The sequence below is a fragment of the Oratosquilla oratoria genome, chromosome 42, assembly GCF_046742065.1.
Source record: "Oratosquilla oratoria isolate Oo_2021 chromosome 42, ASM4674206v1, whole genome shotgun sequence".
Taxonomy (NCBI): domain Eukaryota; kingdom Metazoa; phylum Arthropoda; class Malacostraca; order Stomatopoda; family Squillidae; genus Oratosquilla; species Oratosquilla oratoria.
In genome coordinates, this window is record NC_134818.1 from 28,237,287 (window position 1) to 28,255,359 (window position 18,073).

Genomic DNA, 18,073 nt, shown 5'->3' on the forward strand with positions numbered 1-18,073 from the left:
GATGATGATGATGATGATGATGATGATGATGATGATGATGACAATAATAATAATAACAATAATAATAATAACAGTAATAATAATAATAACAACAATAATAATAACAACAATGATAATAACAACAATGATAATAACAACAATAATAATAATAACAGTAATAATAATAATAACAACAATAATAATAACAACAATGATAATAACAACAATGATAATAACAACAATAATAATAATAACAATAATAACAACAACAATAATAATAACAATAACAACAACAGCAATGAAAATAATAATGATATTTTGGTTTAGTATCATGAGAATCAGCACAGGTGGAATAGATGGGAAACAATACGAATAAGAATGAGACAAATCCAAATCAACTGCTTGTTCCCGTCTCGGGTTTCGTGTAGAACCACCCGGATCCCGCGCTCGGGTATAAAATGAGTTGTCGGACCATTCGCATTCACAAGAGTCCTCGCATCGACGCAACCAACATGAAGGCAGCTCTCTTAGGTAAGCTCTCGGAAAGTTGCAAGAATTTTATATGGCGATTTTTCAAATCACGAATACATGCAAGCCCTTCTGTCAAATACATTATTCCTCCGAACACTCGGTGATAGTCTGTTTTATCATTTTGTGTCTGCAATATTTATTTATGTGGAGAAATTTCAACAATTGTTATTTGATTTGTCAACTGATGGTAAACTTTTTTTTTTTTTTTTTTTTTTTTTTGCAGTTTTTGGACTTGCTTTGGTAACGGGACAGCAGTTCCAGGAAAACTATGAACAGGCTTCAACTGCTGTAGTTCTTGCTAACCGAGGGCACTTCCAGAGGCGCCCTGAAGACTTCAAAAGGCGTCAGTTTAGCAACAATTTTCAAGATGGGTCCTTGAGGGAGACAAGTAATACCCGACTGAATCTTCAATCACAAAATTACCGAAGCGATAGATTCCAGCAGAATGGATTTGGGTCCAGTTTCTTCCGTTCCAACGATGCTGATAGGTTCCAGAATTTTGATGGTCAGCTCAGGGCCGATGGATTCCGCCAGGGGGAAAGGTATGGGAGGTATCAGGGAGACCAGAGAAGACCCTTCCAGCAGAATTCTCACAAAAACGTCTTCCAGCAAAATAATCAAGGTGTTTTCCAGCAAAGGTATCAAGACGATCAGTTCCAAAGAGATAATCAACAGAACAGATTCAGCCAAAACAATCGGGAAAACAGATTCCGTCAAGCAAGTCAAGAGGACGGTTTCCAGCTGAATAGGCCAGGACACTTCCACCTGAACAATCAAGACAGCACCTTCCAGCAAAATAATCAAGATAGCCGCTTTAATCTCAACAACCAAGGACCTCAATTCCAGTCGAACAGCAATGGCGCCACGTTCCATACTGAAAATCAACCTCAACTATTCCAGCAAAATCATCCAGATAATCAATTTAATCCCAACAATCAAGGACGTCAATTCCAGTCGAACAGCAATGACGCCACGCTCCATACAGAAAACCAGCATCAACTATTCCAGCAAAATAATCCCGATAATCAATTAAATCTCAACAACCAAGGACGCCAATTCCAGTCGAACAGCAATGACGCCACGCTCCATACAGAAAACCAGCCTCAATTCTTTCAGCAAAATCTGGGAGAAGATATCAGGCCTTTCCACTCCAGATTCTCAGATGAAAATAACCAAAGGAACTCTTTTGGCCAACAAGATCAACGATTCCGTGGAAGCCACTTCAGCCAGGTCAACTCACGGTTCTTGGAACATGACTTCGACTTAACCAGTCTACCGGCTGGAGCCCGATTCCGCCTGAATAGTGTAGACACGTCGTTCCAGTGTGCCCACCTTCCTTACGGGTTCTACGCCGACCAAAGCAGCGGATGCCGCGTCTTCCATGTGTGCAACCCTGAGTTCTTCTTGGAAGGTCGCCCCCAGAACCTCCAGTCCAGCTTCATGTGTGGGGAAGGCTTCACCTTCGACCAGAAGAAAAGGACATGTGTCCAGGAACATCTCGCTCTTCCCTGCAACGATGCTTCCAACTACTATTTTACTTACGATAAATAATAGACGAATTCATCACATATAACTTTGCCAAAAAAATATTCATCACTTTCCAAAGTTCTGTTATTAAATGGAATATGAATATTGCTTATATATATTGACTCAATAAAACTAACGCTACCTATGTTCTGATTTACCTAGGAATTCCTTGCTTATATCATAACTAGTAAATGGAAAGTGATTTGCCATAACCTTTGTGAAACAGGAAGAAATACTTCCTCACCCTTAAGTCAACTGTCCAACTAGTGAAAAATATGCAATTAACAGTACTAGAATTAGTTACAGCTATATTACGCTTATAAGATTTTATCGGTACATTAAAAGCATTATTGACTGAAGTGTCTGACTTTAATCCCCTCTGGATGACAATCAACCTTTTTTTTATTACTACAATCCATTATCAAAATTCTATTATTCAGCAAAACTGCTGAAACATTCATTCTTAAACAGTAAGAAGCCTTATCTAGAACGAGCAATTACGTATACAGTTCCAGTCATCATTGCATTTACTAATTTAAAGACCAAGGAATTCATCGAGGCCTTCAGCATCTCCAATGTATTCTACTGGATCTGATTTTTTATTTCTCTCTACAAAATGCATTCTTATGCATCTGTCCTCCATTGTGCAGATTTGCTACGGAGATGATCACTTCATGGTTTGTCATAAATAATTTCGATCTACTTTCCAGCCAAATTTGATTTCCGTAGGGCTTTTTCCCATTGCCTAGATTCTCCCTTATTTCACCAATAGCTTTATCAAAATTATAATCAATTCATCTCTCCCCTTTGATGACAACTGTTCTTTTTTATCATTTATCGTTACAAAATGTTTGTCCTTACTTAGTTTATTCCCTTTTTATGTATCTGGCCATTATTTTTGTCAAAAAAAAATTAAATGACAAATAATAATAATAATGATAATTACCAATAACGTTCTTCATCTCTTTTTTTTAAGTCATTTTTCTAGAAAAGTTGTTCAATCAACTTTAACGAACCCCCCCCCCCACAAAAAATATATTTTTAATGATCTCCTTTTTTCTCTTTTTTATATTTGAAAATACTGAACTGGTTAGAAAACCGGCTATCATAGATTAGATGTCACATAATTACTTAATATTTCTAGAAAACTAAACATAACCTGGGGATGTGGGGTGATTAAGTGCTGTTCATATTTTACTCTACTAATTGTTCGAAATATTGTATATAAAGACTACATTTGTATGAACTTGGAATACTGCGACCACATATGTAAAGATACCCTTTAAATATCGTGCACTAGTTGAAAACATAATGTATAAAGGTCTGCTTAAGTTTGGAACGCTGCGACTGGACAGTATATGAGGTGGATCTTATTCCGAACTATCTTGGTAGTCTGAAATGATTACGTCTCATTTACCTATTCTTTTTAAACTTAAAATGTGCATCCCTTTTCCTATGCTAAAGGTATTGCAAGGGATAGATTGGTGAGGGTGGATTTGAGGAAAGAAATCCTCCCACACTTACTGTCTTTATCTGTCAACAAAGACGTGTTCGCTGTACCGCCTGATTGTAATTCCCTTAGGATGATATTTTTTCATTACAATCAATTTGTATTAATTTGTTATAAATGAACAAAGATTCTTTTATCTATTTCTGTTATCTAGACCATCACTAGTATTTTTTTTTACTTGTGAATCAAGTATCTTTAAATTTATTCATAGCCACAGTCATTCCAACACGTTCGACACTTTACATACAGTATACTTGGTACTGTTCATACAACCTTACTAAGCCAAATCAAGCCACCTTGGTTAAGCATAGAGACTTTATCTTCCTCCAAGGGATAGACCAATGGTCCTAAATTGAACTCAGAGACTAAATACTTTTCATTTTATACTAATACCTACTAACCAGGTCTTAAGAGAAGTATTTTTCCAGTGGTGCCTCACTGGAAATCGAGGTCACTTAATATGATAAAAACATCTACATCTCACTATCAAACGTTTGTTTTGAACTCTTTTAGATGAATTAATGACGACGTACTCTTTTTGCCTCGACTCGGACTTTGTTTTTTCTGCTAAAAAACGTAATCTTATGTTTTTCAGATACGTATTCCATAGATTAATGTTGATCTCAAAAGACAGCATGATATGAATATTGGTTATTCATTCTATTGTAAAACTACAGATCAGATTTGTCTGATGTTTTTTGTTTTATTATGTACAAGTGCCCAACATCGTCCATATTTTTTGCAATTTCCCTTTTCGTTTATTTTCTTTAAATAAAGTTTTCTCCTGGCCCTCTCCTTGGGACCCAGTGGCTATAGTTTCACTCTTTCTCGTTTCCGAGACTAAATTACCGCTAAATAACCCCAATTGTTTTTTCTTTTTTTTTTCAAAACTGTTTTTCACCTTCAAATTTCAGTTGTATTTTTTATTTTTCATCTATCTATATATCCATTCATTTTTCTATATTTTTAGCTATTCTTTTTTTAACATTACCACTTTTTAACCCTTTTTTTTATATAATACGAGAATATTTCATTCGCCTTCTTTCTACGTTCCCTGTGTTTTCTACATCATTCTTTCCTCTAATCTACCAACTTTTACAGCTCTGTATAAGAATATACAAACAATTCTTTGAGCCCAGAGTGACTGGTAGTCAAAGACTAATAAAACAGGTGACAAAGAGATCGAGTAAAACAAATTTAAAGCCAGTTCACACGGAACAGGTACGTAACTTGAGAGAGACTCTGCCTGCTGCACCACACCGGAGTTAGTGGATCATTTGACATGTGACAACACACTCCTTCGATATTCATCAGTGATTAAATGTTTACGATCTTTTATATTTTTCATTGAATCCTTGAATGAACACTTGTAAAAATAAATACATAAGATGTAAATATGTAAATATCTAAAATGTAAATATGCCCCCAAAACATTTCAATACCTAAATATACAAATTACAGATATGCGGATGAATATATACGTGTGTGTGTGTGTGTGTGTGTGTGTGTGTGTGTGTGTGTGTGTGTGTGTGTGTGTGTGTGTGTGTGTGTGTGTGTGTGTGTGTGTGTGTGTGATGCAGACAAGGTCATCATATTAAGAAAACAGGGCAGGACTCGCAGTAATGAATTTAAATTTGATCAATTTAGATTTAAAAAAAGAAATAGGCAAGAAAATGTTTATCAATAGAGTGGTTATCAAATGGAATAGACTTAGTAGCCATGAAGTAAGCGCTGAAAGTATCGGTCTTTAAAGAAAAGGTTAGATAATATCATGGATGGGGATGATATGTGGTAATGGACACGGAACTGTTTATTGTAGGCCTTATGGTCTCTTGCAGTCTCCTTCATTCTTAGGTTCTTAATTGTTTACATGTGTGTGTGTGTGTGTGTGTGTGTGTGTGTGTGTGTGTGTGTGTGTGTGTGTGTGTGTGTGTGTGTGTGTGTGTGTGTGTGTGTGTGTGTGTGTGTGTGTGTGTCTATGTCTGTGTGTGTGTGTGTGTGTGTGTGTGTGTGTGTGTGTGTGTGTGTGTGTGTGTGTGTGTGTGTGTGTGTGTGTGTGTGTGTGTGTGCATGCATGCATGCATGTGTGTGTGTATGCGTGTGTTTCAATATGCGCGTGTCTATGACTGTATGTATACTTGTGTTTGTGCTTGAGCAATTGTGTGCGCGCAATTTTTACACGCTTTCCAAAAGTATTTACTATAGCGCCTACTAATCCATACTCTAAAACGTATATATCTTCTCCTCAATAAAAATCACCACTTACGGTTGGACCAACTCGCTAAGTCCTCGCCCATGACCTGGAGCCTCCCACACTAGATGTCCTTGATACGTTTCCTTCGGGTAACAATGTTCAGCCAAGAAGTGCGCAAATTGTCTTCTGTTTTCAGGTTTGATTGTGATCCGGTACGTTTTGGTGTCAAATTCGCTCCGTCAAAGCGGTCGAACCTGTGCTCCAGCGCTGTATGTGCAAGCATACCTCAATACCCTTGAAGTTGTTACTTACACTTAATAGGAGTAAAGATCCTTATGAATGTCTAAGAAGGTCGTAAATGGCTTTGATGTTGAAAATCAATCTTTAAGCTTTAAGAGCTTTAATCACACAAATGCTCACATAAAACCAGAGCTGGGCGCGTTAACGCCGGACAGGTAGGGCGTTACCGCCAGACAGGTGGTGCGTTCCCGAAAAATCTGCATGTACATACTGTGTATGTGTATATACATATACAAATAGGCAGTAACTCGGACCGCTCTAGGGAGATTAAAATCAGTAACTCATTGACGAAAATGCACCCCAGATTTTTCGGTAACGCACTACCTGTCCGGTGGTAACGCACCCAGCTTTCCATATACACATGTGCACATACACAGACACACACAAATGCAGACATATACACATGCACAAACACAGGCGCACGCGCGCGCACACACACACACACACACACACGAACACACACACACACACACACACACACACACACACACACACACACACACACACACACACACACACACACACACACACACACACACACACACACATACACGCGCGCGCACGCATACACACACACACATACACGAACACACACACACACATACACGAACACACACACACACACACACACACACACACACACACACACACACACACGAACACACACACACACGAACACACACACACAAAGGATTACAAAGGATTACAAAGGCGGAGCATGCCGACAGGAGACCTTTTGATCCATATCTAGGTCGGATGAAAAAAAAAAAAAAAAATCATATTAATAATAAATTAAAACTATAATAATGTAAAAATAACAAATAAAATACATAAATAAATGCATAGGTATAGTTGAATAACAAACAAAAAGGTAAATAGTAAATGATTATAAATTGACATATAACTAATAATAAATGAAAATCAGACAGACAAATTATAACAAAACAAAAACAAATAATATAACATAAATTATAATAATTACAGCATCTTACTTAGGTATTTATCTAAATGATTCTTAAAGCTTCGAACTGAACTACATTGCACTACCTGTGCAGGAAGTTTATTCCATTCATTAACTACACGGTTGGCAAAGTTGTTTCTACCTACTTCCAAATTGAATCTATTTCCGGACAGTTTGAGACCATTGTTTCTTGTCTGATTCTCATTCAATGTGAAAATTTGGTCACTTTTGATGTTGTCAATTCCCTTTAAAAATCTTAAAGACCTGTATCAAGTCACCTCTGAGTCTACGCTTTTTTAGGGAAAACAGATTCATGTGCTTAAGTCGATTTTCGTATGATTTATTTTTGATATTTGGAATCAGTTTTGTGGCTCGCCGTTGTACTTTTTCCAGTCTGTCAATGTCTTTAATGAGATTCGGTGACCATACGGAAACAGCATATTCCAAATGTGGACGAACTAACGATTTATATAGCTTGTTAATGAGTGATGGACTTTTGAAATCAAAAGATCGCGCAATCAATCCCAGAATCTTATTTGCTTTCTCAGAGGCTGAAATACACTGCTTGAATGATTTGAGGTCGTTACTGATAATTACGCCGAGATCTTTTTCACTATCCACTTTTGTTAACGAATTACCAAATAACTTGTAATCGTACTTACTGTTATTTTTACCTATGTGCATTACCTTGCATTTACTTGTGTTAAATTTCATTAGCCACTTTTCAGACCATTGCTGTAATTGATCTAAATCTTCTTGAATATCTAATTGGTTTGAGTGATCATTTGCCACTCCGCACAGTTTTGTATCATCAGCAAATTTGGAAACAGTAGATTTTAGTCCATTGTCTATATCATTTATATATACTATGAATAGAAGTGGCCCAAGAACGGAACCCTGAGGAACTCCACTTGCAACATTTTTCCATCCAGAAGTTTTTCCATTTAAAACAACTCTCTGTTTTCGACCTTTCAACCAATTACTAGTCCAACCTAATAGGCTACCACTTATTCCATGCAAAGCTAATTTAGTAAGTAGTCTTTCGTGTGGGACGGTATCAAAAGCTTTTGCAAAGTCTAGATATATTAAATCTATATTGTTTCTTTTGTCATAATTCGAGATAACTGTGTTGTAGAATTCGAGTAAGTTAGTCACGCAAGAACGTTTCCGTCTGAAACCATGCTGGCTATCATTTATCAAACGGTTACTTTCTAAATGATATTCGATATCATCTCTGATGATAGTTTCCATTATTTTTCCTACGATCGAAGTCAAACTTATAGACCTATAGTTATTTGGTTTCTTTTTGTCACCTTTTTTGAATATGGGAGTAACGTTAGCTAGCTTCCATTCTCTTGGGACATCTCCGGATATGATGGATTTCTTGAAAATAATTTCTAATGGAACAACAATCTCATTTTTCATTTCCTTTAAGATTCTTGGATGCCAACCGTCAGGCCCTGGTGTTTTATTAACTTTGAGTTTGTCTATACACCTTTTAATTTTTTCTTTTGTTATATTTACCGTAGTGAGTAAGTTTACCCCAGACTTTTCACAGGTTTCAGTTTGGAATTCACTTTGAGGTGTTTCGTTTACGAATACCGAGCTAAAATAATTGTTTAAGATATTACACATTCCTTCATTTGAATATTCAAGTTGACCGTCAGCAGATAATAGTGGACCAATGTGATTCCTAACAACCTTTTTATCTCTAATGTAACTATAGAATTCTTTGGGATTCTCTTTGGATTTATCAGCGATGTTCATTTCGTATTGTCGTTTTCTTTTTCTTATTGTCTTTTTTAAATCTCTCTGTATTGATACATAACTTTCATAGTCATTAGATGCACCCGAGCCCTTATATTTCTTATAAGCCTGTCTCTTTTTAGCAATACTTTTTTCAGTTTCTTTGTCGAGCCACTTTGGGCGAGCCTGATTTGGGGGACGTCTGTCCTTAAAAGGAATGTAAGTTTGAATCATCTTAGTGAGCGTATTTTGAAATATTTCCCACATCTGATCTACAGGCCTTTCGTTTAATTTTGCCTCCCAATCTGTAAGCTGAAGCTCCTGACGTAGTTCTATGAACTGAGCTTTACTGAAATCGGGTATTTTAGAAGCACAAGTATCTATTCTAAAATTGTTTAGGAGTTTGAATCTGACTAAATTGTGATCGCTATTTGCAACAGATTCACCGACTTCTACATCAGTTACCATGCTTTCGCGGCTAGTGATCAATAAATCGAGTAAGTTTCCATATCTTGTGGGCTCTTTTACATGCTGAATTAAGTAATTTTCACCAAGAAAATCAATCAAGCGACTACCTATATGGCCATGTTCAAGGGTCATCCAATCAATGTCAGTAAAATTGAAATCACCCATTATCAATAAATCCCGGTTGCAGAAACTAGACAGTTCTTGAAATAACAGTTTGTCGTCTGCTAATGATAATGTCTTTGGCCTATATATTACACCTATATTCATTTTTTGTCCATTTGTTAGGGTTAACTCAACCCACAAACTGTCATATGCATCCTGTTTCACTTTCTCTAAAACACAAGCATGAACATTGTTTTTAACGTACAATAGAACACCCCCACCTTTCTTGTGGTTTCTATCCTGATGAAAGTGTTTAAATCCCGCAATATTAAATTCAGCTTCGAACTCTGTACCATTTAACCATGTCTCAGTTATTCCTATCATATCGAGATTTTCGCTTTTGACATACGCCTGTATTTCTTGAAATTTGTTCCTAATACTACGAGCATTAAAGTACATAGTTTTAAGAAACTCGTGATTATTTCTTTTTGCCACATTTTGAGTTTCAATATCATGTCTTATATTATCATTTTGTTTTTTATTTATGCGCGCATACACACACACACACATACACACACACACACACATATATATACACACACACACACACACACACATAGACATGCACATATACACACGCACACAAACACACACACACACATGCACACACACACACACACATGCACACACACACACACACATGCACACTCATGCATACACACACAAAATGAGGATAGAAGAGATACAGTAACCTAAGAGATCATGAAGCAACAGAGAACAGGTAGCCTGGAAGAAGGAATAGTGAATGTCACAAAATAAAGAGAATTACTTGTCAGAGATGTAGCTGGCAAGACTAGATGCGTCATACTCTTTGGCTAGCCATAGGATCACAAGTCCTCTTGGAAGCTACGCTAGGAACAAGAGATGGAAGAGGTTGGGTAATTGCCTCCATGGGGTAACAGACCAGATGAATAGCATGTTTAGGTTAGGTCAGTATAAGAGGAATGGTGCGTTTCCAATGACAATAAAATTAAATTCGCAAGCAAAGGCAAATGAAGTAATCAACAATTCTTAGAGGCTACCACGAGAGAAATTTTGAAGACATTTGGGTTGGGAAACTTGCTAATAAAGATGAACATACAAGGACCCGAAAGCTCTTAAAGGAAGTCAAGGACAAAAATTAAACGAGGACGTAAGAATATTTTTTTTTTTTATAACTATCAATGAGAATAAGAAGAAATTGTTTCTAAAAAGATAGGAAGGCAATATTGCAAAAGAAGCCATACAAGGGAAATTTAGAGTAGCATATGCTAATGTCGATGGTTTATTATCGGCCAGGTTTGAGATAAAATGAATACCTAGGATAAACGAGCCTGTTTGTGCTTAGTGGAGACCAAACTCCGAGAAAAATATTTATCTACAGTAGTGAAACAATGAATACATCTCGCGAAGAAGAGACAGAGAAGGCAAAAGGAGTAGAGGGGTAATGTTTGCTTTGAGAGGTGACATAAAAGTGGAAGAATCAAATCTAAGTAAAGACAAGGTTAATGCAATTCGCCTGAACTAAAGTTCTGGACATAAAAACGGCTTCATGGTGGCATCTACCCCACCCATGAAAAAATCTTAGAATAGATCTGAATATCAAGAAATTTTATTGGACACAGTTCTCCTAAAGAACACTAGTGCACAAAGGGGCAAGTTTATCCTTACTGGATATTCTAATTGCTGTGAAGTTAACTGGGAGGAATTTAAAGTAAATGGCAAAACAGGTTCCTGAGGAAATATCCTGTAAGTATGGCAATGGAAAACATAATTCAGAGGGTTGAGAAAGCGTCCCGGATAAAGGTAGATGACGTTTCCGTAAGATTAGATCCGCTACTAACCACAGAGCTAGACATCATCAGACCCATGAACTATCTTTGCCCTATATAAAAAAGTGACCATGTAACAATTAGAATTCAACCAGAGAATGAGGAAATAGAGCAAAGGAATGAATCACACACGCAAGGAAGGCTTAATTTTGGAAAACAGATTACTTTGGGTTGAAAGAGAATTCTTTAAAGAAGCAAACTGATAAAAATTCATGAATGCCACGGGATTAAAGAGAAAATGGAAAATCTTTCTTGTTATTTACAGCCTGGGAGTGAACAAACATGTGCCAAAGATTAATGGAAGAAAGACGCAGAAACATGAGGACTACAGACTATTGCCAAAAATGTCTAGACACTATTTCTTACATGAAGCCAAGAATGGGAAGTGAAGTTCAGTTACAAAAAAAAAAAATGCAAAGTACTGAAAATGGTGCAATAGCAGAAAATTACCATCCTGAAACTATTCCTTGGAAGTGAACCCACTTCAAAAGCAAAAAAAGGAGAAAGATATGAGTGTTGATACGAAACAACCTGTCACCAGACAGACATATCAGAAGGAGTGTGGGAGAGATGTACTGACTGCAGAAGATTAAAGTGGCATTTCATTATATGGATAAAGAGACGATGAAAAAAAAATCATCGAAATCCTGATACGCCAAAGACTGAAGTAGGCGTCAGTAGAACGCCTCCCCCTCCACCCCAACAGACAGAAGGATACAAGATCGATAGAATACAAAAAGCAGCAACCAAACTGGACCCAGCCTGGCAGATATACTAAAAGCACTAGATCTGCGAAGTACGAAAGATCGAAGAGAAAGAGGCAATATGATTACAATATTTAGGTCACTAAATAGGATAGATTTTATTGACAGAAGAAATCACTTGATTCAGGATGGAAAGGCTTTAAGAGGTCATGGAAACAAAATAAGGACCACACGTCTGACAGATGTGAAGAAATATTTTCCTTATAGATACATAAATACTTGGAATAACTTAGAACATGATATACCCCAAGTTTGAATACTACACGAGTTCAAATATTAATGTGATAATTGGAAATTAAGGATATATATTAAGTTGAAAATGTACACGAGTTTGAGGCTAGGTATGACAAAATTGGAGAGTATGGGACCAAACGAGAGTTGCTTCTTTTTTGTATACTACAATTAGATACAATTAAGTATATACACACGCTGATGTCTACCCTTGAAAAGACGAGGTGAGCCTTACAATAGCGTCGTTTGTCAGTATCATAGAAAACGAAATGTTAAGCCATGTCTTTTAGTTTTTCAAACTAAAATTAAAACACTTATCTATGCATGTCTATATTCATTTCACTATTGCTTTAGATATTTTCTTTTTTTTTTTTCAAGCAACAATAGCATTGCTCAAACCTTTATGTAATGTGAGCTTTCCAATTCAAGAAATACAAGCACTAAAAGAAAGGAATACAATAAGGTAAGTCATTGCCAGACAAGAATATGATAAATCACAAAACTTTAGCAAAAATATGTTAAAGTTACTATTAGACGAAAATACGTCGAATTTTAACATTGTCAGATATGCGTATATATAAGGTAAGTCCTCGTTTAATGTTTATTAAAAATAGCACACGACACTTAATAGCTGTACAATGGCAAACATACTTTTTTACGTGGAAGATTGAAAAGTAATAGGCTGTATGCTTTATAAGCCAATATTATATATATATATATATTTTTTTTTTTTTTTTTTTGCAGAAACCACCGGGAAATTGAAAAAACAGATACCGAACGTTTTCGTCTATTTAGACATTTTCAAAGGTACAAAAAAGCAATACAGAAAGAAACAATAAATACATAAGAAGACAAGGATACTCGGAGAGGTCCCATGTTACATTTTATCACACACAATTTTGTCAATAATAAAATTGTCCAATTTAAATAAACCCAAACTCAAGTTCATGTTATTTCCAAAATTTATTTTTATAAAACAAGATTCAATAATATTTCTTTCTATAATATTATTACAAGAAGTAATTATTTTAGAATTTCCCCAGTCAATATTATGACCATAATCCCTTTGGTGGACAAATAATCCACTGGACACTTGCCCCGTTCTAATACTATATTTATGTTGGCCTATTCTTTTTTCTAAGCCTTTGCCTGTTTGGCCTATATAAATAAAATCACAATTTTTACATGGTATATTATAAATACATCCTTCTTTACTTCTTGGGGAATTTTTAATTAACAGACTCTTAATGTTGTTATTATTTTTGAATACTATCTGGATACCAAATTTTTCAAAAATGCTAGGAAGATGGATTAAATTTTCGTGGTATGGAATTGTTAGCATATTTTTATAATTAAATGGTTTGACCTGCGACGTATTAAGAAAACATTTCCTAGCTTTGATTTTTGTTTTATCAATAAGATGTTTTGGATATTTTAAATTTTCTCCAATGTCATAGATGAATTGTATTTCTTGATCCAAGAACTCAGGGGAACAAATTCTATAAGCTCTCAGGAACATTGAAGAAAAAACTGACAGCTTGGATTTTTGACTGTGATACGAGTAAAAATGAATGTACGAGAGGACATTGGTCGGCTTCCTGTAAACGTCAAATTTAAAGTATCTTCCACATCGGTAAATATTTACATCTAAAAATGGTAACATATTATTTTCTTCAACCTCTACTGTGAATTTAATGGAATGCACCAAATTATTTAAATCTGACAAAAAAGTATCCAAATATTGATCATTAGGCCAAATGCATAATATGTCGTCAACATACCTGTACCAAACTGCATTAATTGGAAGAATGTTTGGTAATAACTCTCTTTCAAAAAACTCCATATACAAATTGCTAAGAATTGGAGACAGACAGTTCCCCATGGCCATACCAAATGTTTGAGTATAAAAGTTTCCATTAAATTCAAACTTAGAGTCTATTACACATAATTTGATTAAACTAATAATAGTATGAGCAGGGAGTGTAAAGTCATGTTTCTTTAATTCTTTTTCTAGAAATCCTAACAAATCTAAAACCGGGACTCGGGTGAATAAACTTTTAATATCGAAACTAACCAACTTAAAATCAAATGTGATATTATGTCTAAATAGACGAAAACGTTCGGTATCTGTTTTTTCAATTTCCCGGTGGTTTCTGCAAAAATATTTTATCACGTGTGTTTTGTGATTTCTTTGCATATATATATATATATATATATATATATATATATATATATATATATTCCTTGTTCTCTCTCTTTCTCTTTTTTGACACTCTGTATGCCTGTATATCTGTCTGTCTTCCAGTGTCTGCCTGTCTCTTTCTCTTCCTCTGCATCTGTCTGTTTCTATGTCTCCCTTTGTCCTTTTTCTATATCTGTCTCTATTTCTAAATTTCTATACTGTGTGCATAACTTTCCTTTTGAACAATATGTAAATGTTAAAGGAAACAGACATGAATCTATGATTAAAATACAATTATTTTCCTTCATTGAAGCAACTAATTATAGGTGTTAAACATTAATCGATATAAAATTACACATATATGCAGAGGAAAAATTCGTGAAACGTTGCGTGAGTACCCCTTAGACTGTTTTCGTTATACCGAGAGAGAGAGAGAGAGAGAGAGAGAGAGAGAGAGAGAGAGAGAGAGAGAGAGAGAGAGACAGAGTGCATACAGTGCTGTCGGCACAATTACTCCTTCATACAATCTCCTCTTAGCACTCATTCCCAAATGTCTATCTCCCATTATACTTTTTTAATCCCACAAGGCATTCACTTGCTTCTCTCAGTCTACATTCTACCTCCACCTCCACTCCTCCCTTTCCCGCCACATTCGTACCCAATTATCTAAAGCTATCCACTTCCTCCAGTCTGTCTCCCTTAATGCTCACTTTCAACTTGCTGCCATCCTCTTCCTTTGTACATCTCATCACCTTACTTTTACCCCCTTTATCTTCAACTTCCTTTTTTCACACACCTTCCCATACTCTGTCACTAACTTCTTTAATCCCACCTCAGATATATATATATATATATATATATATATATACATATATACATATATATATGTATATATATATATATATATACATATATATATATATGTATATATATATATGTATATATATATATATGTATATATATGTATATATATATATATATCTATATGTATATATATATATATGTATATATATATGTATATATCTATATGTATATATATTATATATATGTGTATATATTTACATGTGTATATATGTGTATGTGTATATATATGTATGTATATGTATATACTGTATATATATATATATATATATATATATATGTATATACATATATATATGTATATACATATATATATATATATAAATATATGTATATTATATATATACATATATATATATATTATATTATATATATATATATATATATATATATATATATATATATATATATATATATATATATATATATATATATATATATATATATATATATATATATATATATATTCTTTGGGACGTTATGAGAACCAAGGGAAAGTGAATCAAGAAACATTACGTCTAGATATTTGTATTAACCAACTCCCTTATATATTCATATGATTATCTATGGAGATAGAGATGATATATTTGCCTATTCTATTATCTATGCATCAATTTATTTATTTTGTTTCTCTATTATTTATTTATCTGTTTTCTTTCTAATGTCTATAATCATTTACTTGTTTATAAGTTAGTTTATTCATTAATAAAATATTTTTTCATTAGTCTATTCATTTGCTTTTTTATTAAATTGTTCTTTGATTTTTAGTTACTTATTATATTCATTTATTTCTTTGTTTTGCTTAACCCAAAGGTGTTTTATGTGATTTGAATAATGAAAACTGCGAACTGATTGGTATATTGGAGATAGTATGACAAAGTTCATGCATTTTTTTTTTCGAAATATAGAAGCGCACTGGATTTTTATTTATATATTCATTCGTTTCTTTATTTTGCTTAACCCATAAAAGATTTGTGATTTGAATAAAGAAAATTGCGAACTGATTAGAATATTGGAGATAGTATGACAAAGTTCATGCATTTTTTTTATTTTTTTTTTTTTAATGTAGAAGCGTACTGGAGTTGAATGGCACCCATCGTCCTTCCAATGCTACTGGAAAGGCGGACTTTGTCGGTGCCCAGGTGTGCGGCGAGAAGGACGGGTTGGGCCACAACTTATCGTTGGTAAAGATGCATAACTGGATCTTGCAGCCAGAACTACCGGCACGACTAGAGATGTTGAAGGTGGATGGGTTTGGTGGTCGGGCCATGGTGCAACAGTAGAAGTACTTCATTTTAAGGTATAATACGCAATGGTTTTTGTGTCATGTCCTTATTACGGACTCTTTATTTATTTGTTGTTGTTTTATCACTCATGTTTCTAAGTACTTCAATTTAAGGCATAATACGGAATGGTTTTTGTGTCATGTCCTTATTACGGACTCTTATTTATTTGTTGTTGTTTTATCACTCATGTTTCTAAGTACTTCAATTTAAGGCATAATACGCAATGGTTTTTGTGTCATGTCCTTATTACGGACTCTATTTATTTGTTGTTGTTTTATCACTTATGTATCTAAGTACTTTACTATAAGGCATAATACGGAATGGTTTTTGTGTCATGTCCTTATTACGGACTCTATCTATTGTTGTTATTTTATCACTCATGTATCTAACCAATTGCACATGTGCACATTTGCCAATATAAGAGGAATACTCGGTCGTGTATATAGCAAAGAACAGGCGATCGTACCAAGGATCACGCCCATTGTGACATATCAATCAGCAGTTTTGTGGTGTCAAGTGTCTTTCGTTATATGCACTTTTGATCAATGCCATTTCCTTCTGTTTGGGAAAGCACGGAGGATTTGTACTCGTATCTATCTTTATAGGTAAACATTTTCTATTCTATCAAAGGTTTTAGTCTACCAAATCTTTTATTAAAATGAACCATCTTCATTTTAGGTATCTCACTTTTTCTTCTTAATTTCTGTGTTAATAAAAGAATAAATCTGAAACAAGATTTATGCATTCAACCACCTGTGGTTATTTAATCTAATATATTCATATTCTTGTTTATATAAATCTACATTTTTACTACCTTAAGTTCACGTACTTTTTTTTTTTCTTCAAAGAAAATTTTCAACCACTGTTTTTTGTATTACAAGGGATTACAAAGGCGGAGCATGCCGACAGGAGGCCTTTTGGTCCATATCTAGGTCGGATGTGAAGAAAATAATAATAATAAATAAATAAATAAAAACTATAATAATGTACATGTCAAATATTTCCAATAGGGTCTTTTTTCTAACAATTCATCTGCATTCCATATACTTTTTTACAATCTTATTTCTATGTTATTGCTGTATTTTAGGTTTGTTTGCCTAATTAGATTCTCAATCATTTCTTATCTTGTTCCATATCTAATTCAGTTGACCAGTCATTTCTTTTCTTCGTTTCTTCTCAGATTTTTTTTTCTAGAATTAAATATCTTGCTTCATTATTAAATAATTATACATTGCCTTTCGTCACTCTTTCCATTTTCGCTAAAAGATAACTTTCGTTGTAATATAGATTAAATGCTTTCCTACAACTTGATATAATTAAATCATCAATGCGTAACATCGTATCTAAAGGATTTTGTTATGTTTTATTATAATACATGATTTTTCGTTAATATGTCATAATCTAAGTGTCACCATATCAAATCATACCTTGAAAGAACAGAACACCAACCCGTTACGTGTTTCTAAACTTAGATTTTTTGTTTAATACAACCAATGTCTAACCATTTTTCTTTCTTTAATTTTGTTCCTTGAATTTTATATCTTGTTAATAATTCAACTT

General features: G+C 34.3%; 1 protein-coding gene across 1 annotated transcript; it reads left to right on the forward strand.

The window, feature by feature from the left end:
• Positions 1-412: 412 nt before the first annotated feature.
• LOC143021530 (uncharacterized) lies at positions 413-2,392 on the forward strand. Its single transcript, XM_076179129.1, has 2 exons — positions 413-510; positions 734-2,392. The coding sequence occupies exons 1-2, from the start codon at positions 438-440 to the stop codon at positions 2,059-2,061; spliced, it is 1,401 nt and encodes a 466-aa protein (XP_076035244.1). The 5' UTR covers positions 413-437; the 3' UTR covers positions 2,062-2,392.
• Positions 2,393-18,073: the final 15,681 nt, after the last annotated feature.